General features: G+C 44.9%; 2 protein-coding genes across 2 annotated transcripts in view; both read left to right on the top strand.

The window, feature by feature from the left end:
- Positions 1–20,101, top strand: part of LOC125903239 (uncharacterized) — an 82,312-nt gene that overhangs the window by 48,004 nt on the left and 14,207 nt on the right. The gene's annotated exons all lie outside the window — the stretch shown is intronic.
- LOC125903243 (transposon TX1 uncharacterized 149 kDa protein) overlaps positions 1–20,101 on the top strand; it is a 29,998-nt gene that overhangs the window by 8,620 nt on the left and 1,277 nt on the right. Inside the window, exon 2 of the mRNA XM_049600041.1 lies at positions 19,797–20,101. This exon is cut by the window's right edge and continues 1,277 nt beyond it. Coding sequence (XP_049455998.1) covers positions 20,098–20,101 — 4 coding nt within the window. The 5' untranslated portion in view covers positions 19,797–20,097. The remainder of the gene's footprint in view (positions 1–19,796) is intronic.

Raw genomic sequence — 20,101 nt, forward strand, 5'->3', positions numbered from 1 at the left:
CTGTAGGACAGGTGAGCTCTGTGAGGACGGCTCATACTGGTCCCAGTACCTCTGAACCTGGACCAGTCCCTCTGTACCTCGACCAGGACTGAACAGGACTGGTTCAGGTGGATCAGGATCCTCCTGACCTGCTGACACAGGTGAGACTCCTCCCACTCTGACCCCGCCCCTTCTCTGACAGCAGGTTATTAATGAAGATGAAATCAGACTCAGACAAACTGAACAGGAAGTGTGGAGGTTGGACTTCCTGTTGTGTCAGAGACATGGCATCGTTTAGTCTGGTGGGTTTGATTCATGTCAGAGAGGCGTCGGTGGCACCATGGGAAACACGTGTTTACACATGATGAAGAAAAAGCAGCATAAACAACAGAAACTGAACAAGTAAACAGAAACTATAAACTCACTGCTGATTGGCTGACAACTCAGACACGCCCACCAACAGATGCTCCTCAATACCTGTCTCGCATCATTGAAGGTGTTTAAGGTAAGATTAATCTGCTTCCTGGTTCTTCATGTTGTGTGTTATAACATCAGGTGGACGCCATGTTGTCAATCAATCATTCAATCAATTTTATTTATAAAGCCCAATATCACAAATCACAATTTGCCTCACAGGGCTTTACAGCATACGACATCCCTCTGTCCTTATGACCCTCACAGCTGATCAGGAAAAACTCCCCAAAAAAACCCTTTTCAGAATCATGTTATTCTACGTCTCATTTAATATTCATTCAAAGAAAATGTAACAAGACATTAAAGGACGGGTCATCAGGAAGCCGCGCCCCCCTCACAATGTGTTCAGGAAAATTCGTGTCTTTCCTAATAACAAGGCCAAGGCAGCCGACAGGAGAAAAATTGAGAGCTTGGCAAGGCATACGCCATATCATAAATCAGAACACAGACACAAACACAACCACCGGTCACAGTGCCGCACTGGCAGAGCAGCTCAACCGGTTCTTCGGCCATCAAGACAGGGAGGGAGCAGGGACTGTTATCACCTCAGCAACAGCTTCAGGTAACCAGACACTCTCTTTGCAGACCACTGAGGTAGCACGCACACTTCATAACATCAACGTGCACAAAGCAGCTGGCCCAGATGGGATCGCAGAATGGGCTCTCAGAGACTGTGCTATGGAGCTTGCTGGAGTATTCACAGACATCTTCAACACATCGCTGGTACAGTGCTCTGTTCCCACCTGTCTGAAAACATCTGAAATAGTGCCAGTACCAAAACAGAGTGTAATAACTGGGCTCAGTGATTACAGGCCAGTGGCACTAACACCGATTATTATGATGTGTTTGGAGAGACTAGTACTGAAGAACAATAAGACTGCTCTCCCTCCTACTCTGGACCCCCACCAATATGCATACACAGCAAATAGATCAATAGATGTACTGACCCACCTTGAACAGCATGGAACATGTGCACGGCTATTATTTGTGGATTACAGTTCTGCATTTAACACTGTTCTTCCTTGCAGACTGTTCCACAAGATGACCAGCTTGGGCCTCCCTTATAACATCTGCCTGTGGATATGGGACTTTCTAACCAACTGGCCACAAACAGTCAGGAATGGGAATGTGGACTTGGAGGTGCTCATGAATGCCTACAGCGAATATGAGCATATATTTCATAAACAAAGTAACAGCACTAAAGCTGCCAAGAAGAGAGAGGCATCATGGGAAATTTAGCAAGCAATATCAGCTTTGACGGGATGTTGGTGGCTCAGTGGATAGAGCAGGCGTCCCATATGGCTTTTGCTGCAGCGGCCCAGGTTTGACTCCGGCCTGTGGCACCTTGCTGCATGTCACTCCCTCTGTCTCTCTCCCCCTTTCACACTTAGCTGTCCTGACAGTTTAAGGCAAAATGCCCCCCCCCCCCAATTTTTTTAAAAAAGAATCCTTGCTAATTTGTTTTAAGCACATATAGATGGTTGATGACTTATTTGAAATTTGAATCCTTCAAAAACCATCATATCCAATAAGTCCCTGCTCTCTCTCTCTCTCTTTCTCTGTCTCCCCATTTCACACACTGTCCTATCCATTAAAGGCAAAAGCCCACAAAAATAATCTCAACAAAAAAACAGGTAAGGCACATTTGACTTGGCCATGACTGTACCTTCATTTAGTTTGATTCATATTTGATTTATTAAACAAAGTAGCTTCAATAACCTGTCATTCAGTGGCTATGTCATTGTGTACTGTAGGCCACCAATATCATATAAAAAGCTACCATTGGCAAACAAACATAGCGAGATGCACATTTGCTCTGATGAGAGCGCACATCTGTGGTGTGTCAGATTTGATATGTGTGGCCGGTAAATGATTGAGTCTGATGAAAAACAGTACGGTTCAAACAGATATTCACTGGGGAAAGACAGCACATCTAGACGGGGTCTGAAGATCCTCTCCCAGCGTAAAGCACTGTGAATTAATTCTACCTTGATATTGATCAGATTTCCTACATATGAACAACCCATGTGTGTCTGCCAGCTTGCTTCAGGCTCAGCAGTAGGGAGGAGACAGGGTGAACTCAGGGTTTCTTATAGAAAAACTGCCAGCGAGCAGGTTAGGTTCACAGAGTCAGTTGCCATGGTGATTGACTCAGAGTTTGACTTACCTCTCTGTCTGGAGCTGAAAACCCAGAGTTTCCCTCATCTCAGGGTTAACACACTCAGAGTGTCCCTCATCTCAGGGTTAACACACTCAGAGTGTCCCTCATCTCAGGGTTAACACACTCAGAGTTTCCCTCATCTCAGGGTTAACACGCTCAGAGTTTCCCTCATCTCAGGGTTAACACACTCAGAGTTTCCCTCATCTCAGGGTTAACACGCTCAGAGTTTCCCTCATCTCAGGGTTAACTTACTCAGAGTTTCCCTCATCTCAGGGTTAACACACTCAGAGTTTCCCTCATCTCAGGGTTAACACGCTCAGAGTTTCCCTCATCTCAGGGTTAACACACTCAGAGTTTCCCTCATCTCAGGGTTAACATATTCAGAGTTTCCCTCATCTCAGGGTTAACACACTCAGAGTTTCCCTCATCTCAGGGTTAACACGCTCAGAGTTTCCCTCATCTCAGGGTTAACACGCTCAGAGTTTCCCTCATCTCAGGGTTAACACGCTCAGAGTTTCCCTCATCTCAGGGTTAACATACTCAGAGTGTCCCTCATCTCAGGGTTAACACGCTCAGAGTTTCCCTCATCTCAGGGTTAACACGCTCAGAGTTTCCCTCATCTCAGGGTTAACATACTTAGAGTGTCCCTCATCTCAGGGTTAACACACTCAGAGTTTCCCTCATCTCAGGGTTAACATACTCAGAGTGTCCCTCATCTCAGGGTTAACACGCTCAGAGTTTCCCTCATCTCAGGGTTAACACACTCAGAGTTTCCCTCATCTCAGGGTTAACACACTCAGAGTTTCCCTCATCTCAGGGTTAACAAACTCAGAGTTTCCCTCATCTCAGGGTTAACATATTCAGAGTGTCGCGCATCTCAGGGTTAACACGCTCAGAGTTTCCTCATCTCCGGGTTAACATACTCAGAGGGTCCCTCATCTCAGGGTTAACACGCTCAGAGTTTCCCTCATCTCAGGGTTAACATATTCAGAGTGTCCCTCATCTCAGGGTTAACACGCTCAGAGTTTCCCTCATCTCAGGGTTAACATATTCAGAGTTTCCCTCATCTCAGGGTTAACACGCTCAGAGTTTCCCTCATCTCAGGGTTAACATATTCAGAGTGTCCCTCATCTCAGGGTTAACACGCTCAGAGTTTCCCTCATCTCAGGGTTAACATACTCAGAGTTTCCCTCATCTCAGGGTTAACACACTCAGAGTGTCCCTCATCTCAGGGTTAACATACTCAGAGTTTCCCTCATCTCAGGGTTAACACGCTCAGAGTTTCCCTCATCTCAGGGTTAACACGCTCAGAGTTTCCCTCATCTCAGGGTTAACACACTCAGAGTTTCCCTCATCTCAGGGTTAACATACTCAGAGTGTCCCTCATCTCAGGGTTAACACACTCAGAGTTTCCCTCATCTCAGGGTTAACACGCTCAGAGTTTCCCTCATCTCAGGGTTAACACACTCAGAGTTTCCCTCATCTCAGGGTTAACTTACTCAGAGTGTCCCTCATCTCAGGGTTAACACACTCAGAGTTTCCCTCATCTCAGGGTTAACACACTCAGAGTTTCCCTCATCTCAGGGTTAACATACTCAGAGTTTCCCTCATCTCAGGGTTAACACACTCAGAGTTTCCCTCATCTCAGGGTTAACATACTCAGAGTTTCCCTCATCTCAGGGTTAACACGCTCAGAGTTTCCCTCATCTCAGGGTTAACATGCTCAGAGTTTCCCTCATCTCAGGGTTAACACACTCAGAGTGTCCCTCATCTCAGGGTTAACTTACTCAGAGTGTCCCTCATCTCAGGGTTAACACACTCAGAGTTTCCCTCATCTCAGGGTTAACACGCTCAGAGTTTCCCTCATCTCAGGGTTAACATACTCAGAGTTTCCCTCATCTCAGGGTTAACACACTCAGAGTTTCCCTCATCTCAGGGTTAACACACTCAGAGTTTCCCTCATCTCAGGGTTAACATACTCAGAGTTTCCCTCATCTCAGGGTTAACACGCTCAGAGTTTCCCTCATCTCAGGGTTAACATACTCAGAGTTTCCCTCATCTCAGGGTTAACACGCTCAGAGTTTCCCTCATCTCAGGGTTAACATACTCAGAGTGTCCCTCATCTCAGGGTTAACACGCTCAGAGTGTCCCTCATCTCAGGGTTAACACACTCAGAGTTTCCCTCATCTCAGGGTTAACTTACTCAGAGTGTCCCTCATCTCAGGGTTAACACACTCAGAGTTTCCCTCATCTCAGGGTTAACATATTCAGAGTGTCCCTCACCTCAGGGTTAACTTACTCAGAGTGTCCCTCATCTCAGGGTTAACACACTCAGAGTGTCCCTCATCTCAGGGTTAACACACTCAGAGTGTCCCTCATCTCAGGGTTAACTTACTCAGAGTTTCCCTCATCTCAGGGTTAACACACTCAGAGTGTCCCTCATCTCAGGGTTAACTTACTCAGAGTTTCCCTCATCTCAGGGTTAACACGCTCAGAGTTTCCCTCATCTCAGGGTTAACGTACTCAGAGTGTCCCTCATCTCAGGGTTAACATATTCAGAGTGTCCCTCATCTCAGGGTTAACATATTCAGAGTGTCCCTCATCTCAGGGTTAACACACTCAGAGTGTCCCTCATCTCAGGGTTAACACGCTCAGAGTTTCCCTCATCTCAGGGTTAACACACTCAGAGTTTCCCTCATCTCAGGGTTAACATATTCAGAGTGTCCCTCATCTCAGGGTTAACACGCTCAGAGTTTCCCTCATCTCAGGGTTAACACACTCAGAGTTTCCCTCATCTCAGGGTTAACATATTCAGAGTGTCCCTCATCTCAGGGTTAACATATTCAGAGTGTCCCTCATCTCAGGGTTAACACGCTCAGAGTTTCCCTCATCTCAGGGTTAACTTACTCAGAGTGTCCCTCATCTCAGGGTTAACATATTCAGAGTGTCCCTCATCTCAGGGTTAACATTTTCAGAGTGTCCCTCATCTCAGGGTTAACATATTCAGAGTGTCCCTCATCTCAGGGTTAACACACTCAGAGTGTCCCTCATCTCAGGGTTAACTTACTCAGAGTGTCCCTCATCTCAGGGTTAACATACTCAGAGTTTCCCTCATCTCAGGGTTAACACACTCAGAGTTTCCCTCATCTCAGGGTTAACTTACTCAGAGTGTCCCTCATCTCAGGGTTAACACACTCAGAGTGTCCCTCATCTCAGGGTTAACACTCAGAGTGTCCCTCATCTCAGGGTTAACAAACTCAGAGTGTCCTCATCTCAGGGTTAACACACTCAGAGTGTCCCTCATCTCAGGGTTAACTTACTCAGAGTTTCCTCATCTCAGGGTTAACACGCTCAGAGTTTCCTCATCTCAGGGTTAACGTATCAGAGTGTCCTCATCTCAGGGTTAACACACTCAGAGTTTCCCTCATCTCAGGGTTAACACGCTCAGAGTTTCCTCATCTCAGGGTTAACATATTCAGAGTTTCCCTCATCTCAGGGTTAACATATTCAGAGTGTCCCTCATCTCAGGGTTAACACACTCAGAGTTTCCCTCATCTCAGGGTTAACATATTCAGAGTGTCCCTCATCTCAGGGTTAACATATTCAGAGTGTCCCTCATCTCAGGGTTAACACACTCAGAGTGTCCCTCATCTCAGGGTTAACACGCTCAGAGTTTCCCTCATCTCAGGGTTAACACACTCAGAGTTTCCCTCATCTCAGGGTTAACACGCTCAGAGTTTCCCTCATCTCAGGGTTAACACACTCAGAGTTTCCCTCATCTCAGGGTTAACATACTCAGAGTGTCCCTCATCTCAGGGTTAACACACTCAGAGTGTCCCTCATCTCAGGGTTAACATACTCAGAGTGTCCTCATCTCAGGGTTAACACGCTCAGAGTTTCCTCATCTCAGGGTTAATACATTCAGAGTGTCCTCATCTCAGGGTTAACATATTCAGAGTGTCCTCATCTCAGGGTTAACACACTCAGAGTGTCCTCATCTCAGGGTTAACAAGCTCAGAGTTTCCCTCATCTCAGGGTTAACATATTCAGAGTGTCCTCATCTCAGGGTTAACACGCTCAGAGTTTCCCTCATCTCAGGGTTAACAAACTCAGAGTTTCCTCATCTCAGGGTTAACATATTCAGAGTGTCCTCATCTCAGGGTTAACATATTCAGAGTGTCCTCATCTCAGGGTTAACACACCAGAGTTTCCTCATCTCAGGGTTAACTTACTCAGAGTGTCCTCATCTCAGGGTTAACATATTCAGAGTGTCCTCATCTCAGGGTTAACATCAGAGTGTCCTCATCTCAGGGTTAACATATTCAGAGTGTCCTCATCTCAGGGTTAACACACTCAGAGTGTCCTCATCTCAGGGTTAACTTACTCAGAGTGTCCTCATCTCAGGGTTAACATACTCAGAGTTTCCCTCATCTCAGGGTTAACACACTCAGAGTTTCCCTCATCTCAGGGTTAACTTACTCAGAGTGTCCCTCATCTCAGGGTTAACACACTCAGAGTTTCCCTCATCTCAGGGTTAACATGCTCAGAGTTTCCCTCATCTCAGGGTTAACATACTCAGAGTGTCCCTCATCTCAGGGTTAACATACTCAGAGTGTCCCTCATCTCAGGGTTAACATATTCAGAGTGTCCCTCATCTCAGGGTTAACATATTCAGAGTGTCCCTCATCTCAGGGTTAACACGCTCAGAGTGTCCCTCATCTCAGGGTTAACACACTCAGAGTTTCCCTCATCTCAGGGTTAACACACTCAGAGTTTCCCTCATCTCAGGGTTAACACACTCAGAGTTTCCCTCATCTCAGGGTTAACATACTCAGAGTGTCCCTCATCTCAGGGTTAACACACTCAGAGTTTCCCTCATCTCAGGGTTAACATATTCAGAGTGTCCCTCATCTCAGGGTTAACACACTCAGAGTGTCCCTCATCTCAGGGTTAACACGCTCAGAGTTTCCCTCATCTCAGGGTTAACACACTCAGAGTTTCCCTCATCTCAGGGTTAACACGCTCAGAGTGTCCCTCATCTCAGGGTTAACACACTCAGAGTGTCCCTCATCTCAGGGTTAACACGCTCAGAGTTTGCCTCATCTCAGGGTTAACACGCCAGAGTGTCCTCATCTCAGGGTTAACATACTCAGAGTGTCCTCATCTCAGGGTTAACATATTCAGAGTGTCCTCATCTCAGGGTTAACATATTCAGAGTGTCCTCATCTCAGGGTTAACACACTCAGAGTGTCCCATCATCTCAGGGTTAACATACTCAGAGTTTCCCTCATCTCAGGGTTAACACGCTCAGAGTTTCCTCATCTCAGGGTTAACACGCTCAGAGTGTCCTCATCTCAGGGTTAACACACTCAGAGTTTCCTCATCTCAGGGTTAACACGCTCAGAGTTTCCCTCATCTCAGGGTTAACACACTCAGAGTGTCCCTCATCTCAGGGTTAACATATTCAGAGTGTCCCTCATCTCAGGGTTAACACACTCAGAGTGTCCCTCATCTCAGGGTTAACACGCTCAGAGTGTCCCTCATCTCAGGGTTAACATACTCAGAGTTTCCCTCATCTCAGGGTTAACATATTCAGAGTTTCCTCATCTCAGGGTTAACACACTCAGAGTGTCCTCATCTCAGGGTTAACACGCTCAGAGTGTCCCTCATCTCAGGGTTAACACGCTCAGAGTGTCCCTCATCTCAGGGTTAACACGCTCAGAGTGTCCCTCATCTCAGGGTTAACATACTCAGAGTGTCCCTCATCTCAGGGTTAACATATTCAGAGTGTCCCTCATCTCAGGGTTAACACACTCAGAGTGTCCCTCATCTCAGGGTTAACACGCTCAGAGTTTCCCTCATCTCAGGGTTAACACGCTCAGAGTGTCCCTCATCTCAGGGTTAACAAACTCAGAGTGTCCCTCATCTCAGGGTTAACACGCTCAGAGTGTCCCTCATCTCAGGGTTAACACACTCAGAGTGTCCCTCATCTCAGGGTTAACACGCTCAGAGTTTCCCTCATCTCAGGGTTAACACGCTCAGAGTTTCCCTCATCTCAGGGTTAACACGCTCAGAGTTTCCCTCATCTCAGGGTTAACACGCTCAGAGTGTCCCTCATCTCAGGGTTAACACGCTCAGAGTTTCCCTCATCTCAGGGTTAACACGCTCAGAGTGTCCCTCATCTCAGGGTTAACACGCTCAGTGTTTCCTCATCTCAGGGTTAACACGCTCAGAGTGTCCTCATCTCAGGGTTAACACACGCTCAGAGTTTCCTCATCTCAGGGTTAACACGCTCAGAGTGTCCTCATCTCAGGGTTAACACGCTCAGAGTTTCTCATCTCAGGGTTAACACGCTCAGAGTGTCCTCATCTCAGGGTTAACACACTCAGAGTTTCTCATCTCAGGGTTAACACGCTCAGAGTTTTCATCTCAGGGTTAACACTCAGAGTTTCCCTCATCTCAGGGTTAACACGCTCAGAGTGTCCTCATCTCAGGGTTAACACACTCAGAGTTTCCTCATCTCAGGGTTAACACGCTCAGAGTTTCCCTCATCTCAGGGTTAACACGCTCAGAGTGTCCCTCATCTCAGGGTTAACACACTCAGAGTGTCCCTCATCTCAGGGTTAACACACTCAGAGTTTCCCTCATCTCAGGGTTAACACGCTCAGAGTGTCCCTCATCTCAGGGTTAACACACTCAGAGTTTCCCTCATCTCAGGGTTAACACGCTCAGAGTTTCCCTCATCTCAGGGTTAACATATTCAGAGTGTCCCTCATCTCAGGGTTAACACACTCAGAGTTTCCCTCATCTCAGGGTTAACACACTCAGAGTGTCCCTCATCTCAGGGTTAACACACTCAGAGTTTCCCTCATCTCAGGGTTAACACGCTCAGAGTGTCCCTCATCTCAGGGTTAACACACTCAGAGTTTCCCTCATCTCAGGGTTAACACGCTCAGAGTGTCCCTCATCTCAGGGTTAACACGCTCAGAGTGTCCCTCATCTCAGGGTTAACACACTCAGAGTTTCCCTCATCTCAGGGTTAACACGCTCAGAGTTTCCCTCATCTCAGGGTTAACACACTCAGAGTGTCCCTCATCTCAGGGTTAACTTACTCAGAGTGTCCCTCATCTCAGGGTTAACACACTCAGAGTGTCCCTCATCTCAGGGTTAACAGACTCAGAGTGTCCGTCATCTCAGGGTTAACAGACTCAGAGTTTCCTCATCTCAGGGTTAACACGCTCAGAGTTTCCTCATCTCAGGGTTAACACACGCTCAGAGTGTCCTCATCTCAGGGTTAACATATTCAGAGTGTCCCTCATCTCAGGGTTAACAGCTCAGAGTGTCCTCATCTCAGGGTTAACACTCAGAGTGTCCCTCATCTCAGGGTTAACACGCTCAGAGTTTCCCTCATCTCAGGGTTAACACACGCTCAGAGTTTCCCTCATCTCAGGGTTAACACACTCAGAGTTTCCTCATCTCAGGGTTAACACACACAGAGTTTCCCTCATCTCAGGGTTAACACACTCAGAGTTTCCCTCATCTCAGGGTTAACACACTCAGAGTTTCCCTCATCTCAGGGTTAACACACTCAGAGTTTCCCTCATCTCAGGGTTAACACACTCAGAGTTTCCCTCATCTCAGGGTTAACACACTCAGAGTTTCCCTCATCTCAGGGTTAACACACTCAGAGTTTCCCTCATCTCAGGGTTAACATACTTAGAGTTTCCCTCATCTCAGGGTTAACATACTCAGAGTGTCCCTCATCTCAGGGTTAACACACTCAGAGTGTCCCTCATCTCAGGGTTAACATATTCAGAGTGTCCCTCATCTCAGGGTTAACACACTCAGAGTTTCCCTCATCTCAGGGTTAACATACTCAGAGTTTCCCTCATCTCAGGGTTAACACACTCAGAGTTTCCCTCATCTCAGGGTTAACACGCTCAGAGTGTCCCTCATCTCAGGGTTAACACACTCAGAGTGTCCCTCATCTCAGGGTTAACACGCTCAGAGTTTCCCTCATCTCAGGGTTAACACGCTCAGAGTGTCCCTCATCTCAGGGTTAACATACTCAGAGTGTCCCTCATCTCAGGGTTAACATATTCAGAGTGTCCCTCATCTCAGGGTTAACATATTCAGAGTGTCCCTCATCTCAGGGTTAACACACTCAGAGTGTCCCTCATCTCAGGGTTAACATACTCAGAGTTTCCCTCATCTCAGGGTTAACACGCTCAGAGTTTCCCTCATCTCAGGGTTAACACGCTCAGAGTGTCCCTCATCTCAGGGTTAACACACTCAGAGTTTCCCTCATCTCAGGGTTAACACGCTCAGAGTTTCCCTCATCTCAGGGTTAACACACTCAGAGTGTCCCTCATCTCAGGGTTAACATATTCAGAGTGTCCCTCATCTCAGGGTTAACACACTCAGAGTGTCCCTCATCTCAGGGTTAACACGCTCAGAGTGTCCCTCATCTCAGGGTTAACATACTCAGAGTTTCCCTCATCTCAGGGTTAACATATTCAGAGTGTCCCTCATCTCAGGGTTAACACACTCAGAGTGTCCCTCATCTCAGGGTTAACACGCTCAGAGTTTCCCTCATCTCAGGGTTAACACGCTCAGAGTGTCCCTCATCTCAGGGTTAACATACTCAGAGTGTCCCTCATCTCAGGGTTAACATATTCAGAGTGTCCTCATCTCAGGGTTAACACTCAGAGTGTCCTCATCTCAGGGTTAACACGCTCAGAGTTTCTCATCTCAGGGTTAACACGCTCAGAGTGTCCTCATCTCAGGGTTAACAAACTCAGAGTTTCCCTCATCTCAAGGTTAACACACTCAGAGTGTCCTCATCTCAGGGTTAACACACTCAGAGTGTCCTCATCTCAGGGTTAACGCTCAGAGTTTCCTCATCTCATGGTTAACACGCTCAGAGTTTCCATCATCTCAGGGTTACCACGCTCAGAGTTTCCCTCATCTCAGGGTTAACACGCTCAGAGTTTCCCTCATCTCAGGGTTAACACGCTCAGAGTTTCCCTCATCTCAGGGTTAACACACTCAGAGTGTCCTCATCTCAGGGTTAACACGCTCAGAGTTTCTCATCTCAGGGTTAACACGCTCAGAGTGTCCTCATCTCAGGGTTAACACGCTCAGAGTTTCTCATCTCAGGTTAACACGCTCAGAGTGTCCTCATCTCAGGGTTAACACACTCAGAGTTTCTCATCTCAGGGTTAACACGACTCAGAGTGTCCTCATCTCAGGGTTAACACACTCAGAGTTTCTCATCTCAGGTTAACGCTCAGAGTTTCTCCTCATCTCAGGGTTAACACTCAGAGTTTCTCATCTCAGGGTTAACACCCCTAGAGTGTCCCTCATCTCAGGGTTAACACACTCAGAGTTTCCTCATCTCAGGGTTAACATATTCAGAGTTTCCTCATCTCTCAGGTTAACACGCTCAGAGTGTCCTCATCTCAGGGTTAACACACTCAGAGTGTCCTCATCTCAGGGTTAACACTCAGAGTTTCCCTCATCTCAGGGTTAATACACTCAGAGTTTCCCTCATCTCAGGGTTAACACACTCAGAGTTTCCTCATCTCAGGGTTAACACACTCAGAGTTTCCCTCATCTCAGGGTTAACACTTCAGAGTGTCCTCATCTCAGGGTTAATACTCAGAGTTTCCTCATCTCAGGGTTAACACACTCAGAGTTTCCCTCATCTCAGGGTTAACACGCTCAGAGTGTCCTCATCTCAGGGTTAACACACTCAGAGTTTCCTCATCTCAGGGTTAACACGCTCAGAGTTTCCTCATCTCAGGGTTAACACACTCAGAGTGTCCTCATCTCAGGGTTAACACTCAGAGTTTCTCATCTCAGGGTTAACACGCTCAGAGTGTCCTCATCTCAGGGTTAACACGCTCAGAGTGTCCTCATCTCAGGGTTAACACACTCAGAGTTTCCCTCATCTCAGGGTTAACACACAGAGTTTCCCTCATCTCAGGGTTAACACACTCAGAGTGTCCTCATCTCAGGGTTAACTTACTCAGAGTGTCCTCATCTCAGGGTTCACTCAGAGTGTCCTCATCTCAGGTCTACTCAGAGTTTCCTCATCTCAGGGTTAACACGCTCAGAGTTTCCTCATCTCAGGGTTAACACGCTCAGAGTGTCCTCATCTCAGGGTTAACATATTCAGAGTGTCCCTCATCTCAGGGTTAACACGCTCAGAGTGTCCCTCATCTCAGGGTTAACATATTCAGAGTGTCCCTCATCTCAGGGTTAACATACTCAGAGTTTCCCTCATCTCAGGGTTAACTTACTCAGAGTTTCCCTCATCTCAGGGTTAACATATTCAGAGTGTCCCTCATCTCAGGGTTAACACACTCAGAGTTTCCCTCATCTCAGGGTTAACACACTCAGAGTTTCCCTCATCTCAGGGTTAACATACTCAGAGTTTCCCTCATCTCAGGGTTAACACACTCAGAGTTTCCCTCATCTCAGGGTTAACACTCAGAGTTTCTCATCTCAGGGTTAAATACTCAGAGTGTCCTCATCTCAGGTTAGTGCAAACCCTGAATTTGTTCAGCCTGAGATGAAACTCATCTCAGGTTAACACTCAGAGTCAGTTCACTCAGGGTTAACATACTCCAGAGCTAACCTCAGAGTCAGGTTGCTTCAGAGTGTCCTCATCTCTGAGGCTGGAGTGTCAGCAGGGATAAACATGGCTGTCCTTTAGGGTTAAAGTAGAGTGGAGGTTGAGGCCCAGTGTATTCAGAGGCTGTTGTGTAAGGAGAAGGTGATTAGAGCCTGTTTGGATGTCTCCCTGGAGGAGTGTCTATATGAAAGATACTGTTTGACCTCACACTCTGTCATTTATCTAACAATCTGTTCCACCCACATATATCACATATTACACATCCTGGATTTACATTATCATCACAGCACATTTTATGCATTGTCCTTTGATTCTTTTCTTTATAACATCAGAGACACTGAACACATCAGAGAGACAGCGGTTTGTCGCCCCCGTAAGGAGAAAAGTGTCTCTGGCTCTGAAAAGACTGTTTGACCCTTGTTGTGGTTTTCCTGGACATAAATCACAATCCATTATTAAAGTAATTATCACGGAGCATCAGAGTGGACTCAGTGGATGGAGCGCGATGATCAGGACGCCAAGCGCCTGATGCAGCGGCCGCTGGTTCAAACCCAGCCTGCAGCCTCTCGCTGCGTGTCGTTCCTCTCTCCTCAACATTACACTGTTTTGCCATTAAAGGAAACAAAAGCCCTGAAAAATCTTAAAAAGAGGAATTCCACAGAACTGCAGGTTTGTCAGTGTTGATGAGAACTGAATCTACGTGGATACATGATGCAGTGATTCATGAATACTTTTCATATATTCAAAGACTCTGCGGTGTAACTGGCTCACTGATGGGACTCAACATCCCATAATAGCTCCATGTGAGAATAAAGGAGATTACATGAAGTCATTTCACAGCAGTTAAATGAACCTCAGCCTAATATTGACAGAATGAAGTCAGTAGAAACAAAACTTTTACCAGTCTGTTTAATATCTGTGTGTTTGATGTTGAGTTTGTGCCCAGTGTGTTTGGGCTCCATCACATTACAGCTGAATAAGATGATACAGCAAATTATATTAACATATATGAACTCTGTGTAATGTTGCTGTATTTTCTGTATAGTAGACACATTAACACATCACATCACCTCACATTACCTACTAACACACTGTGCAGTCTGTTCCCATCACACCTCACGCTGTTCAGCTGCAGCTGACATGTTAGTTTTTGTTTTGTTTTTCATTTCACAGTCATTAAAATCTCCGACTCAGCTGGGATGAAACAAGCAGCTTTCTTCTTTCTGTCACTGAATATCATGTTATCTGCACTCTACTGATGATGTCTGTTGGTGCTCGCTGTGAACGCACCTCTCTCAGGCTGAACATACTCAGAGCTGATTGAACTAATGCTGATCAGCTGTTCTGTTTCTCAGCTCAGGCTCAGTCAGCCCAGAGATCGGGATCAGGCTCAGAGTTTGTTGAGCCTGCTTCCTGAAATAGGGCCCAGTTAACATAAACATCATCAGTAAACATAAACAGCGTCACAGGTCTGATTCCTGTCTCAGCCTGCTGCTGGTCTGGACCTGGTTCAGTTAAAGGAACAAAGAGTCTCAGAGCTTATGGATGAACGATGATTGTTTGTGTCTGACATCAGCTGACTGTGTGTTGGTCCTTTGTTCTCTGTCACACAAAGGACCAACACAAACAAACAAACATCTGTCTGTCTGCAGTGAGCTCTCTGACTTAGAGTTATATAATAAATATACAGATCTCCATGACTGTTCTCCTCTTCTTAGAGTTAGATATTATATATATATATATATATATATATATATATATATATATATATATATATATATATATATATGTCTGTTCTCTGTTTAAATGTTCCAGGTTTTATGAGGTGTTCTTTTTTTGCTCCTGTCTCAACTTTAATGGAACATGTTATATCAAAATCAGAATACATTTATATATATAATTTATATTAGTTACAAGTAAACAATTTTAAAGTAAACAAAGTTTATGAGTTTGAACACTGAATATATTTGGACTGTGTTCATTTGAACATTGAATATATTTAGACTGAGTTCATTTTTAGCATTGAATATATTTGGACTGGGTTCATTTGAACATTAAATAATATTTGGACTGGGTTCATTTGTACATTGAATATATTTAGACTGAGTTCATTTTTAGCATTGAATATATGTTTTCATCTTCATTATTGAAAGTAATAATATTATAGTTATAGTTCTGGCTACTGTGGTACAATATGTTGAAAGTATATATTAATATCTGATAGTATACATATGTGACAATAATCACAGGTGTATAATAACAGTAGAAGTATGACTAATGATAACAGTAGCAGCTGTCTATCATGCAGATAGAAAACATGATTATGCACGTGTACAAGTTTAGGACAGAAAAGCAACCAACAAAAGGGAAACAAATGTATAATTTCACTTCCAACAGGCATTTCAATTTTGTCACACAGAAACATTTAGTAAGAGAGGGGAGGGCGTGATCCCCCAGGGTGACAGGAAGGGACAGGATGTGGTGGAGAAAAGAAGCATTGTCTTAAGATCATAGCAGGGCTGTTATTCAAGGTGCGTTGCATCAGGGCAGAGGAGGGGACCCTTTATGTGTTAATGACTTAAAAAGCATTTGAAGTACCTCAAATGAACCCTTTATTTCCCCTCTTTGGGGCCCGGATGTCTGAAGGACGCATCCCTCCTGACCGGAGTAAGCTCAGGGGCAGGGTAATAAACATTTGACCCTCGCTTGAAGGCTGTATGCTCCTACATTTGCAAACCCTCCCCTGGGCAAGTTTCAGGCCATGGGGAGGAAAGCAGTCTATCAAATCTGAGGGAAGACTTCAAACTTGCAGTCTCTGGCAGGGACGGAGGAGTCGAGGTGGACTGAGTTTTTTGGCTCAGACGTTTCTCCAAAAGGCAGCTGGTGGTCCCTGTAAAAGCTGCCCAATGAAAAGCGGACAGCAGACCTCCAGTGGAGGATTGTGCACGGCGCGATAGCTACAAACAGATACAGAGCGCACCTTGATCCGGAGCTAGGGGAGGGGTGTATTTTCTGTTTGGAGACTGAGACCTTATGCTCTGTGGGGGAGGGTGGGTAGTTAAATATTAACTTCTGAATCACCCTTGGTGTTGATGTTGTTGTTTGTTGTTGGTTTTTGTTTGTTGTTGCCATTTTTTTTTGGATCAATTATTTATTGTTAAGTTGAAACAAATAAAACTTATAGAGCAAACAATCACATGTGAACAACGGCTCAGGGAAACAGAAATACATCAGAAAGAACACAAAAAATAAAATACATTAAAAAAAGAAAGAATTCAGACAAAATAATGATGTTAACGAGTTGACATACAAACAAAACTGAAACATAGAAGCATGGGACACTAAGAAAAAGGAAGGAAAGAAAAAATATATTTTACAGCAATGCCGAAGACAACCAAACTGATTACGGTAGAGCTGCAACAATTAATCGACCGATTGATTTATAATTGACTACTAAATCAGTTGGCAACCAATCTAATAAACGATTAATCGGTTTGAGAAATTGATAGGGGGTAAAAAAAAAAAGAATGTTTTTTATCCTTCTCCTCAACAACAGCAAACCGAAAACCCTTGGGTTATAGGCGAAACAAGACATCCAAGGATGTCGTTTTAGACTGTTGGAAACACTGAAGAACATTTTTCACCATTTTCCAACATCCTGTAGATCAATCAAGAAAGCGTAGACAGATCAAATGACAATGAGATCAACTGTTGACTGCAGCCCTAGATTACAGACCATCTCACATATAAACAAAACACATACACGTGCATGGCAAATAGTGTTGGACAAATAAAATTACATACCAAGAAATTAGAAATTAGAAAGAGGTGAAGCTATAGGGTTAATGAAGCCCCTGGATGATATCTATAGTTTTCGACGAGTTACTTAAAGTTACAGCTTTAGCCCCATTGATACTAGCAGTAGACCTTTCTAGTAGACAGATATCTGAAAAAGTGGATAACCAGGCACTGATTTTGTTAATTATAGGTTCAAATCAGTTCTTAATCATTATTATTAGCAGCAGTAGAGGCAGCCAGAATAATCCTTATTTCTTGAATTGTTAACACTATGTTGGGATTGTATGCGAACAGAAAATGAGCAGGGCAGGTGGGAATAGATTTGTCAATGATGGTCCCAACAATCTTATTTACATATCCCCAGAGAGAATTAATAATGGGACAGTACCAGAACATGTGTAAATAATCGCCTCTGACAGAATCAGAACAGTTAGTACACAATATCAACCAAGTTTAAACGACAGCTGCGCTCCGGTGAAAAGTAAGACCTGTCTACAAACTTGTAGTGAATTATCTGATGTGCCATTTTCTTAGAGGAGGCAGAAATGATGTTCCAGATTGAAGGCCAATTCCAGTCCAGGTTGAGGAGTTGAAAATCATTTTCCCATCTCTTAGTCACTAGGAGTGGCTTAGCATCACAAGAAGAGAGCCTGTCATACAGTGAGGCTACCAGTCTAGTCTTACTAGTCAACTGAGCTACTAAAGGGTGTCGAGGGAGATGTACATCCCAAGGTACTCCATATGTTTTAAGATTAAAAAAAACATGAAGAGCCTGGAAGAGAGAAGTCCTCCTTCAAGTCCTGAAAGCAGCGCAGACCATGATAATCAAAAATATCACCTAATACATTAATGCCTCATGTGGACCACTGAGGGAAAATAAGAAGTGCATACCCAGAGCGAAGTGCGTTACTATGCCATATGGGTGATAATTCATGATATTTATGGTCAATAGATAAATGTTTTTATATACAGCACCAAATGGACTTACCTGTCCTGTCCATTAAAAGCAAAATGGCCCAAAAAATATCTTTAAAAAAAAAAAAAAAAGAAATGATAGGACCCATATGAGATTCTGTGTTTTTTTGTTTGATGGTGGAAAAGGGCAAATCCTGAATCCTAACCGGAAAGTACAAGGCACTTTCTATGGAACGCCATGGTGTAACTGAAGATGTGCCCAACCAGGTGTTCAAGGCTTTTAATTGGAAAGACCAATAATAGTATTTAAAGTTAGGAAGGGAGAGACCACCAGAGATTTTGGGGCGACAAAGGGTAGAGAAGCTGATCCTGGGACGTTTCCCGTTCCAGATAAAATTTCTACACATAGAATCAACATCCCTTAAAAAATTTGCCGGGGGAGGAGCAGGGAGCATTGAGAATAAACAATTGATTCATGGTAGTACATTCATTTAATGACCGAAATACTACCGTGGAGACCAGCTTCTAGGACAAACCAACTAGTAAGATCTTTTTTTACTTTAGTGACAACTGCGTGAAAGTTATCTTTGATAGTAAGTGCAAGTGTAGGTCTAATTTGATTACTCAAATAAGTAAAGCCATGGTTATGTAAAGAGATTGAAAGGTGGGTGAGCTCAGTATTTATAGTTGTCTGTTACAGTTGTTTGTTGTTGCCATGAAGCAAATGCAGTAGGTTTTTGTTGTTGTTCCTTGAAGTGGTTTAATAAAGGGACTTTTAAAACCAAAAACCTGTCTCTCCTCCTGTCTCTCATCTGTGTAACCTCCTCTCCTCCTGTCTCTCGTCTGTCTCTCCCCTGTCTCTCATCCGGCGTTCCGCCTTTCATCCCAAATGCTGTTAGAGCACGAGTTCTGCAGGTTTGCTTGGGCTGTAAAGATGCTAAACTGAAGCATGTGCAGTCTCTGAGAAGACAGGTGTTCATGTTTCTGGACTCACCTGCACAGACACTGGAGGCATTGAAGTTTCTTACATGGTTTAAGCCAGCTCCGGCCAAATGAAATGTTTTGAGTGTGGCGATGTGGGGCACAAACAGTTTGCATGTCCACATAAACAGCGGCTTGATGCAGTTGCTGGCACCGCTGTCAGGGCCGGCTCCATGGCTGCGCCGGTGCCCGGCTCCACTGCCGACTCCGGGGCGGGGTCCGCTGCCGCATCTGCGGTTGGCTCTGCGACCGGGTCTAATGTGGCTCCCGGGGGGCCGTCGGCTGGCCCGATGGCTGAGTTGGTGTGTGATTCTTTGGATGGTTCCGTGTCAGGTGAGGCTGCAGTCAGCCTGAGCAGCGCTGACAAACCACAGTCTGAGGAGACTTCAGAGGAGGCCCCTCCAACAGTTTGAGCAGGTGGAGGTGAGGCTGTGGGGGGCTATAACAGTGAACAGATTATGGAGGCTGTTTTCAGCAGCCAGGCATCAGGTAGAGGAGAGGATGCAGAATGGGACTCAGAGTCAGATACTGTGTCAGTCAGTGAGGTGTCCAACAGGAACACAGATCTATATTCCTTTGAGGAAATAAACACTTTTCTAGACCAAACATTTCACAGATCTGTAAAAGTTAATGATTATTTTAGTGACACTGAAAAGTTCATCAGATCAGTGTTGTTGTAAGCTACTGTCATTACCTGCATCTCTCTCTCTCTCTCTCTCTCTCTCTCTCTCCGTCTCATTGTGTCATACGGATTACTGTTAATTTATTATGCTGATCTGTTCTGTACGACATCTATTGCACGTCTGTCCGTCCTGGAAGAGGGATCCCTCCTCAGTTGCTCTTCCTGAGGTTTCTACCGTTTTTTCCCCGTTAAAGGGTTTTTTGGGGAGTTTTTCCTGATCAGCTGTGAGGGTCTTAAGGACAGAGGGATGTCGTATGCTGTAAAGCCCTGTGAGGCAAATTGTGATTTGTGATATTGGGCTGTATAAATAAAATTGATTGATTGATTGATTGATTGATTGATTGATTGATCAGTGGGAGTGCTGAAGAGATCTGTTGGAGTGGACCTATTGGATGAAAGGAAGCATTTTCGCCTCAAGAAACATATCACAACACTGGTAAAAGGTTAAAAAGTTAAAAGTTAGGTAAGATGA

This window comes from Epinephelus fuscoguttatus, linkage group LG16 (assembly GCF_011397635.1).
Source record: "Epinephelus fuscoguttatus linkage group LG16, E.fuscoguttatus.final_Chr_v1".
In the NCBI taxonomy this organism is placed as follows: Eukaryota; Metazoa; Chordata; class Actinopteri; order Perciformes; family Serranidae; genus Epinephelus; species Epinephelus fuscoguttatus.